At 42.9% G+C, this 19,092-nt stretch overlaps 1 protein-coding gene across 3 annotated transcripts in view; it reads left to right on the top strand.

The window, feature by feature from the left end:
* Positions 1-19,092, top strand: part of TMEM131 (transmembrane protein 131) — a 134,416-nt gene that overhangs the window by 29,461 nt on the left and 85,863 nt on the right. For all 3 annotated transcript variants that reach the window (XM_069970850.1, XM_069970849.1, XM_069970848.1), the window contains exon 3: positions 10,478-10,518. In XM_069970850.1, the coding sequence (XP_069826951.1) occupies positions 10,478-10,518 (41 nt within the window). The remainder of the gene's footprint in view (positions 1-10,477; positions 10,519-19,092) is intronic.

Raw genomic sequence — 19,092 nt, 5'->3', positions numbered from 1 at the left:
AACCTGCGGTACAAATTTTGGGGTACTTTTTTTCTCTTGTTCCTCGTGAAATTGAGAAATTTCAAACTAAACGAACATATTATTGGAAGAATTCGAGTTTTTCATTTTTACTGTCTTCTTTTGAATACTTTCCTGTAATACCTGGGGGGTTAAAATGCTCACGTCACACCAAGATGAATTCTTTGAGGGGTGCACTTTCCAAAATGGGGTGACTCATGGGGTTTTTTCTCTCTGCTGACACTACAGGGGCACTGCAAACGCACCTGGTGCTCAGAAACGTCTTCAGCGAAATCTGCGTTGGAAAAGCTAATTGGCGCTCCCTTCCTTCTGAGCCCCGCTGTGTGACCATAAAGTGGTTTACGCCCACATATGGGGTACCGTTGTACTCAAGAGAACCTGCGTTACAAATTTTGCTGTGCTTTTTCTCTCATGTTCCTTTTTTAAAATGAGAAACTTTAATCTAAACGTATATATTATTGGAAAATTTTAATTTTCCATTTTTTTTACTGCCTAATTGTGAATACTTTCCTCCAGCCCCTGTAGGGTTAAAATGCTCATTATACCCCTAGATTAATTCTTTAAGGTGTGTAGTTTCCAAAATGGGGTCACTTATGGGGGTTTTCAGGATACCAGACTTCTAAATCCATTTAAAAAAAGAACAGGTCCCTAAAAAAATCAGTTTTGGAAACTTTCACGAAAATGTGATAATTTGCTGATAAATTTCTAAGCCCCATAACACCCTAAAAAAGTAAAATATGTTTACCAAATTATGAAGACATATTGGTAATGTGACTTAGTAACTAATTTATGTGCTACGACTTTCTTTTTTTTAGAAGCAGAGAATTTCAAAGTTCATAAAATGCAAATTTTTTTAAATTTTTCATGATATTTTGATGTTTTTCACAAAAAACAAACAAAGTAGTGACCAAATTTTGCCACTAACATAAAAGTGCCATATGTGACGAAAAAACAATCTCAGAATCGCTAGCATACGTTAAAGCATCACTGAGCTATAGGGGCATAAAGTGAGACAGGTCAATTTTGAAAAATTAGCCTGGTCATTAAGGCCCAAACTAGCTGCAGCACGAAGGGGTTAAGATTTAAAGGGCGTTTAATGAGGAAAAAAATCAGTTAGAAATTTCACCTATCACCTTTCTAACTTGTGGATTTTGTTGAGGATTTTTCTTTCCAATTATCAGTAGGCATAAGGGCCCTATTCCACTGGACGATTATCGTTCAGATTATCGTTAAATCGTTCGAATCTAAACGATAATCGTTCGGTTGAAATGCAGTTAACGATTAACGACCGAACGAGAAATCGTTGATCGCTTTATAAGACCTGGACCTATTTTTATCGTTGCTCGTTCGCAAATCGTTCGCGTTGAATAAGACATCGTTCGGTCGTTCGCAATAGATACGAATGCAATAGCGAATAAATAGCGAAGAAAAAACGATCGCAATTACGATCATAAGTAACGATTATCGTTCAATGGAAATGAGTGAACGTTTTCAGGTCTTTCGCAATAGTGGTCGTTTGCGATCGTTAATCGTTAATGATATGCAAACGATAATCGTCCAGTGGAATAGGGCCCTAAGTCTGAAACATATCTGTGGCCTTACACAGAAAACACAGAAGAGAACTGACTGTGTAGATGGACAGAACAAACTACACCGCAGGTCAAAATGGGAGGATAATATGCAAAGCCATGACCACTTCAGTGATCAGAAGGGCTATTCTTCTGCAGCCGCGGGGTCGTTAGTAGTCAGCGCTTATTACCGCCAGTGCCTCAAGTCACAGCCCTGGTTATGTCCCCAGTGGTTGTGTCACAGCATCACGTGAGCAAAGCTCACTTCCTTCCTTTTTCAGCTGGATCTGGATAGAAGAGGTCTGGGCTGTTTGATGAGATAGAAGGGTTCCCCTGTGATACACAAGAAGGAATTAGACTATCTAGAGATGAGCCAACTTGCCAGAAGTTTGCATAAACCCAAGCTATCAGCATTTGAATCCTGCTCCCGTGGGAAGGTGGCTGCAGCCTGGGGACTGTCTGGAAAACATGAATATATCTTATGACTTTAAAAAAAAAAAATCCTGGATAACCCCTTTCATTTGCTTACCTCTAATCATGATTCCAAAAGCTATGTAAGAACTACTTCAGAAACGGAGTGTTGACTGTCATGGATGGCCTTTCATTGTACTTTTCTACTGAACAGTCAGTAATGTATTTTTTCAGTACTGTGGTCTATTGAAACACACACACACACACACACACACACACACACACACACACACACACACACACGTAGATAGGGACAAATGAAACCTATATTTTTAAAGTACTGCTAAGACAATATGATGTTACCATCCCAGCATAAAGCGTGTGAAGGTAAGAGGCTGCCCTGCTACCTCCACTTACTGGCCACACTGTTCCTGTGTTGTGCTGCTGGTTCTGGTCCACGCTGCAGTGTCGTTGCACTGTGTCGGCTGAATGAACTGTAAGTAACTTTCCCTATGTAAGTTTATAAGATGCTCATGGACTTGCACTATGAAAGTAACTTCCAGTGAACGAAGACAGACTCTGTATTGTGACGCCCAACAGCTGATCGATCATTGACTGATCATGATACTGTGAATAAGCTCAGTAAAATCATGAACAATGCTGCAAACTGAAACTGTATTGGTAGCAACACACTATAACAATGTTCATTTACCTTGAACCTAAATGTCAGGGGACCAAATAACTATTTGGAGCTTGTCTATCTAGTCGGTTAACTTGGAAGAGGTGAAAGAGCATTGTTTTTACACAAAGGAGATCAATTATACAGAATGCTGTAGGCCATGGAGCTTTATGTGCCCTATGTATTCTCATGTTGACTATATTGATACACGGACATGTATTTTTTTTCAGGCCTAGATATGGGGACAATTCTGTATTGTGCCAGTATGCCCTAATTCCATTCATTAAACACATTGCTACCAATGCTATGGAAAGGTTTTGGTCTGCATGAAGCAATCGGGTGCTGCCGCCAGCCACAACAGGGAAGCAGCCTTTATTCTTTCAGGTTAATGTTTCATTAGTCTCTACATTTATATTGCCATACAGAAGTAATCCAAACAATTTCAGATGTGAAGGTTTATTACTATGTTAGAGCATAGTACAGTGCATTAGTTCACTTTGTATCTGTGCTGCCCAGACTCTGACCCATGTTCTGCATGTGTCACTTAGACGAAGGCCATGACTGTTCCAATCAGATTTATTCTATCCAATGTATCATAAAGAAAGGGACAGAGTTGCTTCAGTTTCCAGCTTTTGGCAACTGAATCCATAAATGCAATAGGTTATAGAATGCTAATCTTTATTTTATACTAGAAAATGTACCCGGCGCTGCCCGGGTATAAAGTGTCAGTGTGTTAATTAGATTTGTTCTAAGGTGCCCAGGAGGCCAAGCTAAAGGTATTGTTTCATCTGAGTCAATCAGTGGAATTAGTGTATACCTGTAGTGCATAGTTGGAGGGGTTCTGTATACCTATAGTGTATAGTTGGGGGGGGGGTTCCTGTATACCTGTAGTGTGTATTTGGGGGGGCTGTATACCTGTAGTGTATAGTTGAGGGAGGTCCTGTATACCTGCAGTGTACAGTTGGTGAAGGTCCTGTATACCTGTACTGTATAGTTCGGGGGTCCTGTATACCTGTAGTATATAGTTGGTGCTGTATACCTGTAATGTATAGTTGGTGGAGGTCTTGTATACCTGTAGTTTATAGTTTGAGGGTCCTGGATACCTGTAGTGTATAATTGGTGGAGGTCTTGTATACCTGTAGTATATAGTTCGGGGGTCCTGTATACCTGTAGTAAATAGTTTGAGGGTCCTGTATAACTATAGTATAGAGTTGGTGGAGGTCCTGTATACCTGTAGTGTATAGTTTGGGGTCCTATATACCTGTAGTATATAGCTGGTGGAGTTCCTGTATACCTGTAGTATATTTGGGGTCCTGTATACTTGTAGTAATAGAGTTGGTGTAGGTCCTGTATACCTGTAGTGTATAGTTTTGAGGTCCTGTATACCTGTAGTGTATAGTTTGGGGTCCTATATACCTGTAGTATATAGTTGGTGGAGTTCCTGTATACATGTAGTGTATAGTTTTGGGGTCCTGTATACCTGTAGTGTATAGTTTGGGGTCCTGTACACCTGTAGTATATAGTTGGTGGAGGTCCTGTATACCTGTAGTATATAGTTGGTGGAGGTCCTGTATACCTGAAGTATATAGTTGGTGGAGGTCCTGTATACCTGTAGTATATAGTTTTGGGGTCCTGTATACCTGTAGTATATAGTTTTGAGGAGGTCCCGTGCACCTGTAGTGTATAGTTTTGGGGTCCTGTATACCTGTAGTGTCCTGTATACCTGCAGGGTTGTATTTACCCGTAGGGCAGTGTTATTCAGTCACAGTGTTTCGGTATTGGTCATTTCTGGTATGGCTGTGTTATCCAGTCACAGTATGGTGGTATTGGTCAGGTCTGGTGTGGCGGTGTTATCCAGTCACGGTATGGTGGTATTGGTCAGGTCTGGTATAGCGGTGTTATCCAGTCACAGTATGGCAGTATTGGTCAGGTCTGATATGATAGTGTTATCCAGTCACAGTATGGCGGTATTGGTCAGGTCTGGTGTGGCGGTGTTACCCAGTCAGTTTGCCGGTATTGGTCAGGTCTGGTATGGCAGTATTATCCAGTCACAGTATGGCGGTATTGGTCAGGTCTGGTATGACAGTGTTATCCAGCACAGTATGGCGGTATTGGTCAGGTCTGGTATGGCAGTGTTATCCAGTCACAGTATGGCGGTATTGGTCAGGTCTGGTATGACAGTGTTATCCAGCACAGTATAGCGGTATTGGTCAGGTCTGGTGTGGCGGTGTTATCCATTCACAGTATGGCGGTATTGGTCAGGTCTTATATGACAGTGTTATCCAGTCACAGTATGGCGGTATTGGTCAGGTCTGGTATGACAGTGTTATCCAGCACAGTATGGCGGTATTGGTCAGGTCTGGTGTGGCAGTGTTACCCAGTCACAGTTTGGTATACCTATTGTGCCCTGTGTATACATGTACTGTATGGATGGAGTAGGGGGCCCTGTATATACATGTACTGTATAGATGGAGTAGGGGGCCCTGTATATACATGTACTGTATAGATGGAGTAGGGGGCCCTGTATATACATGTACTGTATAGATGGAGTAGGGGGCCCTGTATATACATGTACTGTATAGATGGAGTAGGGGGCCCTGTATATACATGTATATACAGGGCCCCCTACTCCATCTATACAGTACATGTATATACAGGGCCCCCTACTCCATCTATACAGTACATGTACTGTATAGATGGAGTAGGGGGCCCTGTATATACATGTACTGTATAGATGGAGTAGGGGGCCCTGTATATACATGTACTGTATAGATGGAGTAGGGGGTCCTGTATATACATGTACTGTATAGATGGAGTAGGGGGTCCTGTATATACATGTACTGTATAGATGGAGTAGGGGGCCCTGTATATACATGTACTGTATAGATGGAGTAGGGGGTCCTGTATATACATGTACTGTATAGATGGATTAGGGGGCCCTGTATATACATGTACTGTATAGATGGAGTAGGGGGTCCTGTATATACATGTACTGTATAGATGGAGTAGGGGGTCCTGTATATACATGTACTGTATAGATGGATTAGGGGGCCCTGTATATACATGTACTGTATAGATGGAGTAGGGGGTCCTGTATATACATGTACTGTATAGATGGATTAGGGGGCCCTGTATATACATGTACTGTATAGATGGAGTAGGGGGCCCTGTATATACATGTACTGTATAGATGGAGTAGGGGGTCCTGTATATACATGTACTGTATAGATGGAGTAGGGGGTCCTGTATATACATGTACTGTATAGATGGAGTAGGGGGTCCTGTATATACATGTACTGTATAGATGGAGTAGGGGGTCCTGTATATACATGTACTGTATAGATGGAGTAGGGGGTCCTGTATATACATGTACTGTATAGATGGAGTAGGGGGTCCTGTATTTATATATATACTGTATAGATGGAGTAGGGGGTCCTGTATACATGTACCTTATAGATGGAGTAGGGGGTCCTGTATATACATGTACCGTATAGATGGAGTAGGGGGCCCTGTATATACATGTACCGTATAGATGGAGTAGGGGGTCCTGTATATACATGTACTGTATAGATGGAGTAGGGGGCCCTGTATATACATGTACTCTATAGATGGAGTTGGGGGTCCTGTATATACATGTACTGTATAGATGGAGTAGGGGGCCCTGTATATACATGTACTGTATAGATGGAGTAGGGGGTCCTGTATATACATGTACTGTATAGATGGAGTAGGGGGTCCTGTATTTATATATATATATATATATATACTGTATAGATGGAGTAGGGGGTCCTGTATACATGTACCTTATAGATGGAGTAGGGGGTCCTGTATATACATGTACCGTATAGATGGAGTAGGGGGCCCTGTATATACATGTACTGTATAGATGGAGTAGGGGGCCCTGTATATACATGTACTGTATAGATGGAGTAGGGGGTCCTGTATATACATGTACTGTATAGATGGAGTAGGGGGTCCTGTATATACATGTACTGTATAGATGGAGTAGGGGGTCCTGTATATACATGTACTGTATAGATGGAGTAGGGGGTCCTGTATATACATGTACTGTATGGATGGAGTAGGGGGTCCTGTATATACATGTACTGTATAGATGGAGTAGGGGGCCCTGTATATACATGTACTGTATAGATGGAGTAGGGGGTCCTGTTTATACATGTAATGTATAGATGGAGTAGGGGGCCCTGTATATACATGTACTGTATAGATGGAGTAGGGGGACCTGTATATACATGTACTGTATAGATGGAGTAGGGGGCCCTGTATATACATGTACTGTATAGATGGAGTAGGGGGCCCTGTATATACATGTACTGTATAGATGGAGTAGGGGGCCCTGTATATACATGTACTGTATAGATGGAGTAGGGGGTCCTGTATATACATGTACTGTATAGATGGAGTAGGGGGTCCTGTATATACATGTACTGTATAGATGGAGTAGGGGGTCCTGTATATACATGTACTATATAGATGGTGTAGGGGGTCCTGTATATACATGTACTGTATAGATGGAGTAGGGGGTCCTGTATTTATATATATACTGTATAGATGGAGTAGGGGGTCCTGTATACATGTACCTTATAGATGGAGTAGGGGGTCCTGTATATACATGTACCGTATAGATGGAGTAGGGGGCCCTGTATATACATGTACCGTATAGATGGAGTAGGGGGCCCTGTATATACATGTACTGTATAGATGGAGTAGGGGGTCCTGTATATACATGTACTGTATAGATGGAGTAGGGGGTCCTGTATATACATGTACCGTATAGATGGAGTAGGGGGTCCTGTATATACATGTACTGTATAGATGGAGTAGGGGGTCCTGTATATACATGTACTGTATAGATGGAGTAGGGGGCCCTGTATATACATGTACTGTATAGATGGAGTAGGGGGTCCTGTATATACATGTACTGTATAGATGGAGTAGGGGGTCCTGTATTTATATATATATATATATATATACTGTATAGATGGAGTAGGGGGTCCTGTATACATGTACCTTATAGATGGAGTAGGGGGTCCTGTATATACATGTACCGTATAGATGGAGTAGGGGGCCCTGTATATACATGTACCGTATAGATGGAGTAGGGGGTCCTGTATATACATGTACCGTATAGATGGAGTATGGGGCCCTGTATATACATGTACTGTATAGATGGAGTAGGGGGTCCTGTATATACATGTACTGTATAGATGGAGTAGGGGGCCCTGTATATACATGTACTGTATAGATGGAGTAGGGGGTCCTGTATATACATGTAGTGTATAGATGGAGTAGGGGGTCCTGTATATACATGTACGGTATAGATGGAGTAGGGGGTCCTGTATATACATGTACTGTATAGATGGAGTAGGGGGTCCTGTATATACATGTACTGTATGGATGGAGTAGGGGGTCCTGTATATACATGTACTGTATAGATGGAGTAGGGGGTCTACCAGTTATTACTGTGGATGTTGTGAGGCAGCTTCCCTAGCAACCATTGCTCCCTGTGAAAATGAAAGCAGTAATCCTATTGGTTGCTAAGGCTCCAACTGCCGTGTCTGCTGCAGCTAATTATATCACCTGTGTTTGCAGTGAGGAGATTTTCCCATTCATCTCTATGGGGCGCCGCTCTTTCCCCTCCCCCTCCCCTCCTGTACATCTGGCGGGGACGGGACCTTCGCAATAACCTTCCCGGGCACCCAATGTATCTGTGTGCCAAATTTGGGGTCAAACGGTTCAGGCGTTTGGAAGTCTATAGAGGACAGACAGACAGACAGAAGGACAGACAGACAGACAGACTTTGATTTTTATGATATAGATATGGAGCATTATTATTACATCACTGAGGTTTTATTATGTTGGATGTAGCAGATGTCAATGGAGACTTCTATTAGATTGAGCAGAGGGCAAAAGTGTTAACCATGCCTTATACTGTATTAAGTGTAGCTACTAAATGACTAGAAGCATAAGCATGCTATCCATCCAGTAAGATCAGTGTGGAGTTTTAAGTTGTAATTTATTAAGCTAGGGCCACGCTGTGTTCACTGTATCTCTTTTAAAACCTTTAATTTTAACGTACAGAAAAAACGTGGTCAACTACATTTGTTTATATCATAATATGCTGCAGGATGGCATACAACAGCATCTATTTTTATTATCTGTCTCCAGTTCCAAACTCACGGCATCATAATGATACATGATGCCGGGAGTTCTCAATGCCAGCCTGCACCTTCACACTTTGTAGCATCTGTAATCTATGAGTGTGTGAATGCCGCCTTATACAGTGTGGCCCTAGCCTTTATTTTAACTTAATTTGATTTTTTCAGTTTTGAGTTTTGAGTTTTTCACGGTCGCTGACGTCTTGGATATCATCATCTTTTTTATGGAAAGTAATGATTACTGGACAACATTGTAGCTAGTGTAGATAACTTACCGGATAAGCCATAATGAGAACAGAGAAGGGGCAACAAAGTTCAGATAATCCTTTATAACCAAGATAGTACAACCTTTCACATATATTGGTGTACTCAAGTTGCTATGCGATGACATGAGTGGGGTTGGCATTTGTTTATTTTCTATAAATAGAAATCTATATCATAGGGAAAGGCTGTGCTTCTCTAGTATGTTGGCAATCTTTCTTATTAACCTTATTTCTATAGGGTAACCAATATGCTTGAATTAAATAAGGTTTTTGGCAGCTTTTACAGCGATTCTTAACTTTTCTTATGGTACAAAACATATGGCAAACACATATGTTGCCACAGGGTGGAAGACAATTGGTGTCTGTCAATAACCTCTTGATGCTGATTTGGTCAAACCTTCTTACTGTTCTTTAATTTAAAGAAGGTTGTCAGGGAAATCTTTTTTTCGAGTTGTATATGGGGCCAGGCTGTGTGAAATTAAATTAAAAATGTGGTCACTGCCCCGATCTCTCCCCACCACCACTCCAGTGGTGACCCAAGGGAAGTGCCTGCCCACCCTGAGGCGGCCACTGCTAATTGGCTAAGCAGGCTCTTCTTTGTGTTGGACGAGACACTATTGGAGGAGCATCAGGGCAGGTGAGTAGTTTTTTTTTTTTTTTTTTTTGCTCGTTTTTTTTTACACCTCAGCTTGGCCACATTTAACTCCCTAGGCAACCCTTTAAAAACAAAGAGGCAGGCTTAAATAACTGTGGTTGGTGCGGATTGTATGGCCTTTTTTTTGTCCTTCGAATTTTAGGACCTAATACAATGCTGGAGTGGATGAAAGGGATGTTTTGTCTGTTACATATCATGTACCTTAGCCACACAGTTGATGACTTAAAATTTTCTTTTAGGGTACAAACCCACTTGACGTATTTGCTGCGTGAATCAGTCTTAAAAATAAGCAGGCAAAATGCAGGTTGGCTTTATACAATTGTTCTGCGTTAAAATACGCAATTGCGTATTTTTGAAGCGTGAAGCTACATGCGTTTTTCGCACAGGTTGTTAACAACTGATGCGTTACTAACAACAAGCTTCACGCTTAAAAAATACGCAATTGTGTATTTTAACGCAGAACAATTGTATAAAGCCAACCTGCGTTTTGCCTGCTTATTTTTAAGACTGATTCACGCAGCAAATACGTCAAGTGGGTTTGTACCCTTATAGACATTATTGGGTGTTATGACTACCACATAATGCGCTCAATAATCGGCATGTGTTCCTTTGCCTGTTACTGAGATTCTTGTAGGATTGATTTATAAAGTCATTGCTGATCCTGAAAAAAAAATAAACTGACCCCACTGCCTCTTTATTTGCAGACGGAGACGACGATTGGCCTCAGTTCATATCAGCAGAAAAGGTGAGTTGCTCTGTTCTGCTGTTCCTCCGTGATGGAATTCCTGGAATTGTTCAGGGTAAAAACACAGCTCCACAGAGGAGGGAAGAGCCTGCGACTGCATTACATACTGTCAGAACTATTGATTTTCCTGCTGAAGGCGTCTGTGCTGCTTCCTTTGTGGTACCTCAAGCATAACCCCTTTATTGTCAGAGAATCAATAGTGAAACTTATATTTTTACCTAGACCTCCTGACACTGTTGAATATTTTTAGACTGCCTTTGTAAATAAAAAGACTGTGCGCTTAACTGAATGACTAGTTTCCTGTGAAACCATGCTGCAGACTGCATCGGAAGCAGCATTCTGTGCCATAAACTTCAGTCAATGCTGTTGAAATAGTTTCTTCTTTTACTATCATGAATCCATTTTATTTTACCATGTACTCTTGTATTCAGTCCTATTTATGTGGGGCAGAAGTAGGGCTGGGCGGTATACCGTGAAAATACCGATACCGTCTCTGGCGTCGGTAAACCGACCTCAACTGCGCCAGGACGGTATTTGCGGTATTTCAGTGCTGCACAGTCTGCTGTATGTGTCATAGCACTTGCCGTCCCGCCATGCCTGACAGAGCGCCCCCCAACGGCCCCTGCCCGCCCGTCCCTCAGTGCGCCCTGCAATCCTGCACCAGCCTATAACCTCCCCAGCCGGACAGGCGCTGACCCGCTCCACATACCCGGGAGTGAGCGGCCGGGGGTACATAAGCTGTATCTCCTCCTCCCCTTGTAACCCGCTCAGCATTGGTACGCTTTTGGCCCCGTCGGACGTTCATACAGGCAGATCCCAGTCTCTGGAGGAGGAGACCGCAGGATCATGTGATGGCGTCCCTGCGGGTGCTGGAGCTGAATAGCGGGATCGGGGATCTGCACTGCGGCCCTAGATCCCGCTATTCAGCTCCAGCACCCGCAGGGACGCCATCACATGATCCTGCGGTCTCCTCCTCCAGAGACTGGGATCTGCCTGTATGAACGTCCGACGGGGCCACAAGCGTACCAATGCTGAGCGGGTTACAAGGGGAGGAGGAGATACAGCTTATGTACCCCCGGCCGCTCACTCCCGGGTATGTGGAGCGGGTCAGCACCTGTCCGCCTGGGAGAAGGAGATACAGCTTATTCCCCCCCAGCTGCTTCCCCCCTTCTGCCCAGATCCCCCCCCCCTTCTGCCCAGATCCCCCCCAGCTGCTCCCCCCCCCCTTCTGCCCAGATCCCCCCCAGCTGCTTTCCCCCTTCTGCCCAGATCCCCCTATTTCTTGTAATTCTATAATACATATGAATGCTCAGCTTAGCTGAGTGTGCATGAGTTATTAATGGAAAATCTGCATAGCTGTATACCTGTATATACATATCTTGTAGTGTGTGTGCATAAATACATAAATAATACTGCCACTACAGGACTTGCATATTTGAGTATACAGCTACGTAAACACTACAGGATGTGTATATACAGGTATACAGCTATGTACACACTACAGAACATGTATATAAAAGGTATACAGCTATGTACACACTACCGGATGTATATATACTGGTATAGGGCTATGTACACAGTACAGGACATGTATACAGCTATGTTGCTGTATACCTGTATATAAACGTCCTGTAGTGTGTACATAGCTGTATATACAGATACTGTACTATGTACATAGCTGTATACCTGTGTATACATATCCTGTAATGGCTGTATACCTGTATATACACGTCCAGGTCTCTGCTGAGACCCCTAATAATGACAAATAATAATAAGGACAATAGCCTATATGGCCCAGCCTTGTGTTGCTGCTCAGTGAGTTACTTTTTTTTTTATACTCTTATTAAAAAAAATATCACCAGGTTTGCACGGTCAAGTGGGTGTGGCTTGCAAAAGTGGCGTGTCATAATTATCGCTCAGTTATCGTTACCGCGGCTATATGTACGATTAACCGCGATAATAATTTAGGCCAATATCGCCCAGCCCTAGGCAGAAGGAAAAGTAGTGGTAAAGGAATGCCATTTGTAGTCAAGGGACCTTACTAAGAAGTAGGGATTATCCAAAGTGCACAACTCCTTTAATGTACCGTTGTACTTCTTTTTTTCTTTTTTTTTTTTTTTTTTTTTTGATGACTCACAGCCTTGGCTCTCCTTGAAAGCCTTATGTAAGTACTGGAGTTTGGTCCAGGTTTATCAACACTGCGTCTAAGGCCCGGCGCAGCCCTGTTTGCCTAAAAGGTGGGAAGGAGGGCACCACAAGGCAGGGAGGAGGTGTGGCCCCCTCTGGCTCCAAATTTATCATAATTTACTTCTGTTAGCAGGTGCAATGGTGCGTTTACACAGATTTATCTGACAGATTTTAAAAGCCAAAGTCTTTCCTTTGGCATGTTTCTTGTTTTATAGTCTGTTCCTGACTTTGGCTTCAAAAATCTGATAGGTAGATCTCTCTGTCCAAACACACAATAAGTCATGCTGAAAATCAAATAGTGTTACTGGAATAAGACGACACACTGTAATGGGGTGGTGCTCGTGGTCGGAATTGGTCCCAGCAAGTAGTAAAGGATAATCCCAGCACTCACTAAAGGCCCTATTCCACCAACAGATCTGACGACAGATTATCTGCCAAAGATTTGAAGCCAAACCCAGGAACAGACTATAAACAGAGAACAGGTCATAAAGGAAAGACTGGATTTTTCCTCTTTTCAAATCCACTCCTGGGTTTGACTTCAAATCTTTGGCAGATAATCTGTCGTTAGATCTGTTGGTGGAATAGGGCCCTAATACTTAGTGTTCTTTTATTGACGTGTCACATAGTACAGGTACAAACAGGAGGATGCGGAGTTTCGGCTTGCGGCCACGAGACGAAACGCCACGTTCGGTTTGTACCTGTATGATGCTGAAAATCAACACCTGCTCTGAGCGTTTTGTTCCTGTCCCAGGCTAGCCAGATTTAGTAAGAGCCTTAGTAAATCTGGTGCAGCACCAGGGGGGAGTGGTTTTTATTAGATGGGCATACTCATGCACTGGCGTGATAAATCTGGAACGTTGTGTGCCTGTGGAAATTTGTGCCTATTCAGCCAAAAGGCCATTTGGGAGGGCAGATAGTGATGTTAAATTGTCTCATGATCACGGTTCCAGTTCATCTGTTGAACAATAAAGTTGAGGGTGGGTTGCTCAATGAGGGCTGAGGACAGGGCAATGTTGCAGGTTACCAGGTTCCCTTTAAACCAAATGTGGCAAATGAAACTGAAAGAATTTTACCAACTGGTACCTTAACCTCTTAAGGACATATGACGTACCCGTACGTCATATGTCCTCATTAGCACTTCAAAGCGGGGCCGCACGGCGACCCCGCTTTTAAGCACCGCGGTCCCGGGACCGGGACCGCCGCTATTAGCGGGCACGGTCTGATTGCCATGCCCGCTAATTAGCTAATTGGAGGCAGCTGTCAAAGTTGACAGCTGCCTCCGATTACCGGAGGCAACCGTTCCCTGGTGTCTAATGGGGGAGATCGCTCCTCCGGGACGGGGACTCGTCCAAGATGGCGCCGTCCACGGCTCGGCACTCGTTTGTTTCCGGCTGCAGCAGCCGAAAGCAAACGAGTGCCTATCTCATTGATCTTTGCTGTATATCTATACAGCAAAGATCTCAATGAGAGATCAAAGTATATATACTAGAAGTCCCCTAGGGGGGCTTCTAGTATATGTGTAAAAAAAAAAGTTGTTTATAGTAAAAAGCCCCCTCCCCTAATAAGTCTGAATCACCCCCCTTTTCCCAGGTTTTAAATAAAAGTAAACAAATAAATAAATAAACATGTTTGGTATCGCCGCGTGCCTAATCGCCCGAACTATTAATTAATCACATTCCTGATCTCGCACAGTAAACGGCGTCAGTGCAAAATTGCGCATTTTTGGTCGCATCAAATCCAGAAAAAATGTAATAAAAAGCGATCAAAAAGTCGTATATGCGCAATCAAGGTACCGATAGAAAGAACACACCATGGTGCAAAAAATGACACCTGACACAGCCCCCTAGACCCAAGAATAAAAGCGTTATAAGCCTGGGAATGGAGCGATTTTCATGGAACGTATATTTGTTGACAATGGTTTGAATTTTTTATAGGCCATCAGATACAATATAAGTTATACATGTTGTTATAATATCGTTTTAATCGTAACGACTTGAGGAACATGCATAAAGAGTCAGTTTTACCCCAGGGCAAATGGCGTAAAAACACAGTTCCCTCAAATAAAAGAAATGCGTTGTTTTTTTTCAATTTCACCACACTTTGAATTTTTTTCTGGTTTCGTAGTGTACCAAATGCAAAATTTCAACCTGTCATTGCAAAGTACAATTAGTGACGCAAAAAATAAGGGCTCATATGGGTTTCTAGGTGGAAAAATGCAAATGCTATGGCCTTTTAAACACAAGGAGGAAAAAACGAAAACAGAAAAACGAAAATGGGCCCCGTCCTTAAGGGGTTAAAGTGTCACTGTCATTAAAATTTCTATTGCAGAAAGCAATAGTCCAGACGATTTTAAGAAACTTTGTGTCATTGGGTTTATTAGCCGAAAAATGAATTTTTGTCATGAAAAAGCAGTTTGAAGCTCTCTCCCTGTCTTCATGGTTTTCCTATGGAGAGAGAAAGTGAAAGCAGCAAAACAGGACAACAAAGAGTTAATTTACATTCACATGGCAGGCTCTCTCCTCTGACAGTCACCACTGACCTCTCTGACCTCTAATTAGGGCTCTGAATAGCTCCCCCGCTGAGCAATCCTTTGTTCCCCTCCCCCTCCCCTTTTCATAGATCAGACTGATGAAAAAACAGTCGAGATTTCCTGATTCTGAGGAGTGTATAAGAGAAAGGAGAGGAGGGGGGACCTGGGAAAAGGCTTTTTACATGCAGATAATGGCATATTTGGCTAATAAACCCAATTACAAAGTTTCTTAAAATCGCCTGGACTGTTGATTTCTGCAAAAAAAATAAAAAAAATAATAATAATTTAAACGACTGTGACACTTTAAGCCGTGCCCGCTAATCAGGTAATCTGAGGCAGCTGTCAAAGATGACAGCTGCCTCCGATTACCGGCTGCAGAAGATTATCTGTGGTGGTATAGTGGGGAGATTGCTCCTCCAGGACAACGATCGGGGTACAGAGCGATCTCTGTACCTGCTGCCGGCCGGGGACCGCTCCAAGATGACGCCGTCCCCGGCTCGGCACTCGTTTGTTTTCGGCTGCAGCAGCCGACAGCAAACGAGTGCCGATCTCATTGATCTTTGCTGTATAAGTATACAGTAAAGATCTCAATGAGAGATCTGAGTGCATATACTAGAAGTCCCCCAGGGGGGCTTCTAGTATAAGTGTAAAAATAAAAGTGATGTTATAAGTAAAAAGCGCCCTCCCCTAATAAGTCAGAATCACCCCCCTTTTCCCAGGTTATAAATAAAAATAAACAAATAAATAAACATGTTTGCTATCGCTGCGTGCGTAATCGCCTGAACTATTAATTAATCACATTCCTGATCTCGCACGGTAAATGGCGTAAGCGCTAAAAAAATCCCAAAGTGCAAAATTGCGCTTTTTTTGGTTGCATCAAATCCAGAAAAATTGTAATAAAACGATCAAAAAGTCGTATATGCGCAATCAAGGTACCGATAGAAAGTACATGTCATGGCGCAAAAAATGACACCTCATACAGCCCCATAGACCAAAGGATAAAAGCGCTATAAGCCTGGGAATGGAGCGATTTTAAGTGACATATATTTGTTAACAATGGTTTGAATTTTTTACAGGCCATCAGATACAATATAAGTTATACATGTTACATATCGTTTAAATCGTAACGACTTGAGGAACATATATAACAAGTCAGTTTTACCCCAGGGCTAACGGCGTAAAAACACAAACCCCCCAAATAAAAGAATTCAGCAAAAATTCAGCCTGTCATTGCAAAGTAAAATTAGTGGCGCAAAAAATAAGGGCTCATGTGGGTTTCTAGGTGGAAAAATGCAAGTGCTATGGCCTTTTAAACACAAGGAGGAAAAAACGAAAATGCAGAAATTGAAATTGGCCGGGTCCTCTAAGGGTTAAAAATGGAAGCCTACAAGTGCCTTAAATGTATTCACTGGAAATAGGAGGCCAACCCCTGAAAGATGGCCTCATATTGTTCACAAACCCACTAAAGTTGTATGCATTTAAGTAGGTAGCAGTCTCCAGGTATTCACCAATTCCAGATATGCCCCTTGGGGCCCTTTTACACAGAAAGATTCTTACAGATTATCTGCCAAAGATTTGAAGCCAAAACCAGGAACAGACTATAAACAGAGATCAGGTCATAAAGGAAAGCCTGAGATTTCTCCTCTTTTCAAATCCATTCCTGGCTTTGGCTTCAAATCTTTGGCAGATAATCTGTCAGATAATCTTTCTGTGTAAAAGGGCCCTTAGAGACTGCCAGATATTATGCGATTCATCAAACAGAAGGCACATTTCCACCCCATAGGTACTGCAGAATAGGAAACTTCACAAACCAACATGTAGTAAAGGTGGCATTCAATGAACAAGGTCTTAGTGCCATCCACACTGTATACTGTATAATGTGTTGGTTACCATTCCCTGTTATATGACCATTGCAGAGTTTATATGTAAATGCTGACTGCCTACTTGGATGGGAACCAGAAAAATTATTTTCATCAGAAAGAATTTGTCCGCAGCTATTCTCCGCCATCAGATTGCTATGTACTTGATGCAAGTTTGACAGTAACAGCTGATGGATGTGAAAGATCATTTTGTACATATAGCATTACATGTTAGTGTTGGAGGAGGAATCGGCTAAAGCTGGCTGATCATTTACCAGCAGCAGCAGCAGCATTACACTGGGTCATATTGACTGCTGATAGAAAAAAGCTGCTCAGCTAGAGTCTTATAATATGTGTAACATTACTTAGGCTTGACAGCAGGTCTGCTCTATTTCTATGTTGCTATCCTTGGTTTCTCCCTGTAGAGTATAGACAAACCTTCTTGAGTTCTGCTGGATATGTTATTCTTTGCAGGGCTGAAGAGACTTCCTGGTTTTGCAGATCTGTGCTAGGCCTTAAATGTTCTCTCTTCTACCTAACTGTGAGTCACTCTGCTGCAACTAGTACTTCCCCCTATAAATAGAGCTGTAGAGGTGTGTGAAGTGGCTCACAACTATTGGCTGCACTCTACGAGGCAAAAACCGGCAGATGTGACAGCGCCCTTCTAAGGGAGTGTCTGACTGTGGTGACCTGTCACTGTGTGCATTCCTGCCGGCAGCACACCTCTCTCTCACTCACATCACACACTGCTATAGCTTATATAACCTTTCTGTTGTGTGGGGATGTACACACACACTGATTGTCCTTTCCACATCGTAAAAACAAAGTAAGGGCAAAAATATGATTGTTCTTCTTTTCTAATAATGCTTTTTGTTAAAATCTATGGAGATTGGGAAGATTGTGCACACATTGTAAAAATGTCATGTAGTACATTATTAGATAAGACATACAGCCATGCTGCTGTTCCCTTATTTTGCTATTTTACTGTTTAAACATTAGCCTAAGGCTATGTTAACACTACGTAAGAGACCGGCCGTTCCGTGACCCGGCCAGATCATCTCGGCTGGTACTTGAGTACCGATCTTTCCGGCCGCAGAGCTCTGATGCGGGCGCATTAGCGCGCACCCGCATCAGAGCTTCCCATAGCGCACAGAGCCGCTCGCTTCACTGTGTGAACTGACAGGGCTTTCTGCGGCCGGAGTTCGCTGAATTCCCGCCGCAGACAACTGACATGTCAGTTATTTGCGGCCCCGTATGGGATCCGGGCCGGAGCGTATACGATGTGTATACGCTCCGGCCTGGATCCCATTGAAAGTAAGGCATTGTTCCACCGCACCAAAAGTACCCCCCCCCCCCCCAATTACTTTATTTTGCTTGTTTTTTTTCTGCCAGCCCTATAGTCTTTAAATGAAGCTTGACCACTACCCATCAAAACTCTGAGGAAGAGGAGACTTGGGGCGTCCATAGTCCGAATCTTTGAATCCTCATCAGTGGGGCCACAAATCCTATATCTACCACCTCTGCTGTAAGGCCTCTTTCACACATAAATTAAACCTGGCTGCATTTATGGACCTTCTAATGCAGTTAGATAGAGACCCATTTTATGGTCCCATACACATATCCTTAGGTTTTACACATGTGTGTTAGGCCAGGATCCCAATCTTGAATTAAGTGGCCTGTGCCCTTGCAGACAGGTTGCAGATGGCTGCGGGTGCACTTTTGTAGTCCTATTTGTATCCTCAGGTCTGCGGCCATGGGCAGGGCCATGGATGTGTGAATGTGGTCTAAGTAGAGCATTACAAGTATCTTTTCTAAGAAAACTTTGAATCGTCATGATTGGGGATGAGTGAATTTACAGTAGTAGTGAGGGCTTATCAGCCTGCTGCCTCTGAACTCTGTGCTGCTCCAGGTGCCTAGAAAAGCTGGATCCAGTACTGGGAAACTGGAAGAAATTTCCCAGAGCTGGATCCAGCTTTTCCAGGCACCTGGAGAGAAGCG

Source organism: Dendropsophus ebraccatus, chromosome 5 (assembly GCF_027789765.1).
Source record: "Dendropsophus ebraccatus isolate aDenEbr1 chromosome 5, aDenEbr1.pat, whole genome shotgun sequence".
NCBI lineage: Eukaryota > Metazoa > Chordata > Amphibia > Anura > Hylidae > Dendropsophus > Dendropsophus ebraccatus.
The sequence above is the reverse complement of the archived record's forward strand: the minus strand, read 5'-3'. Positions and strand labels throughout refer to the sequence as shown.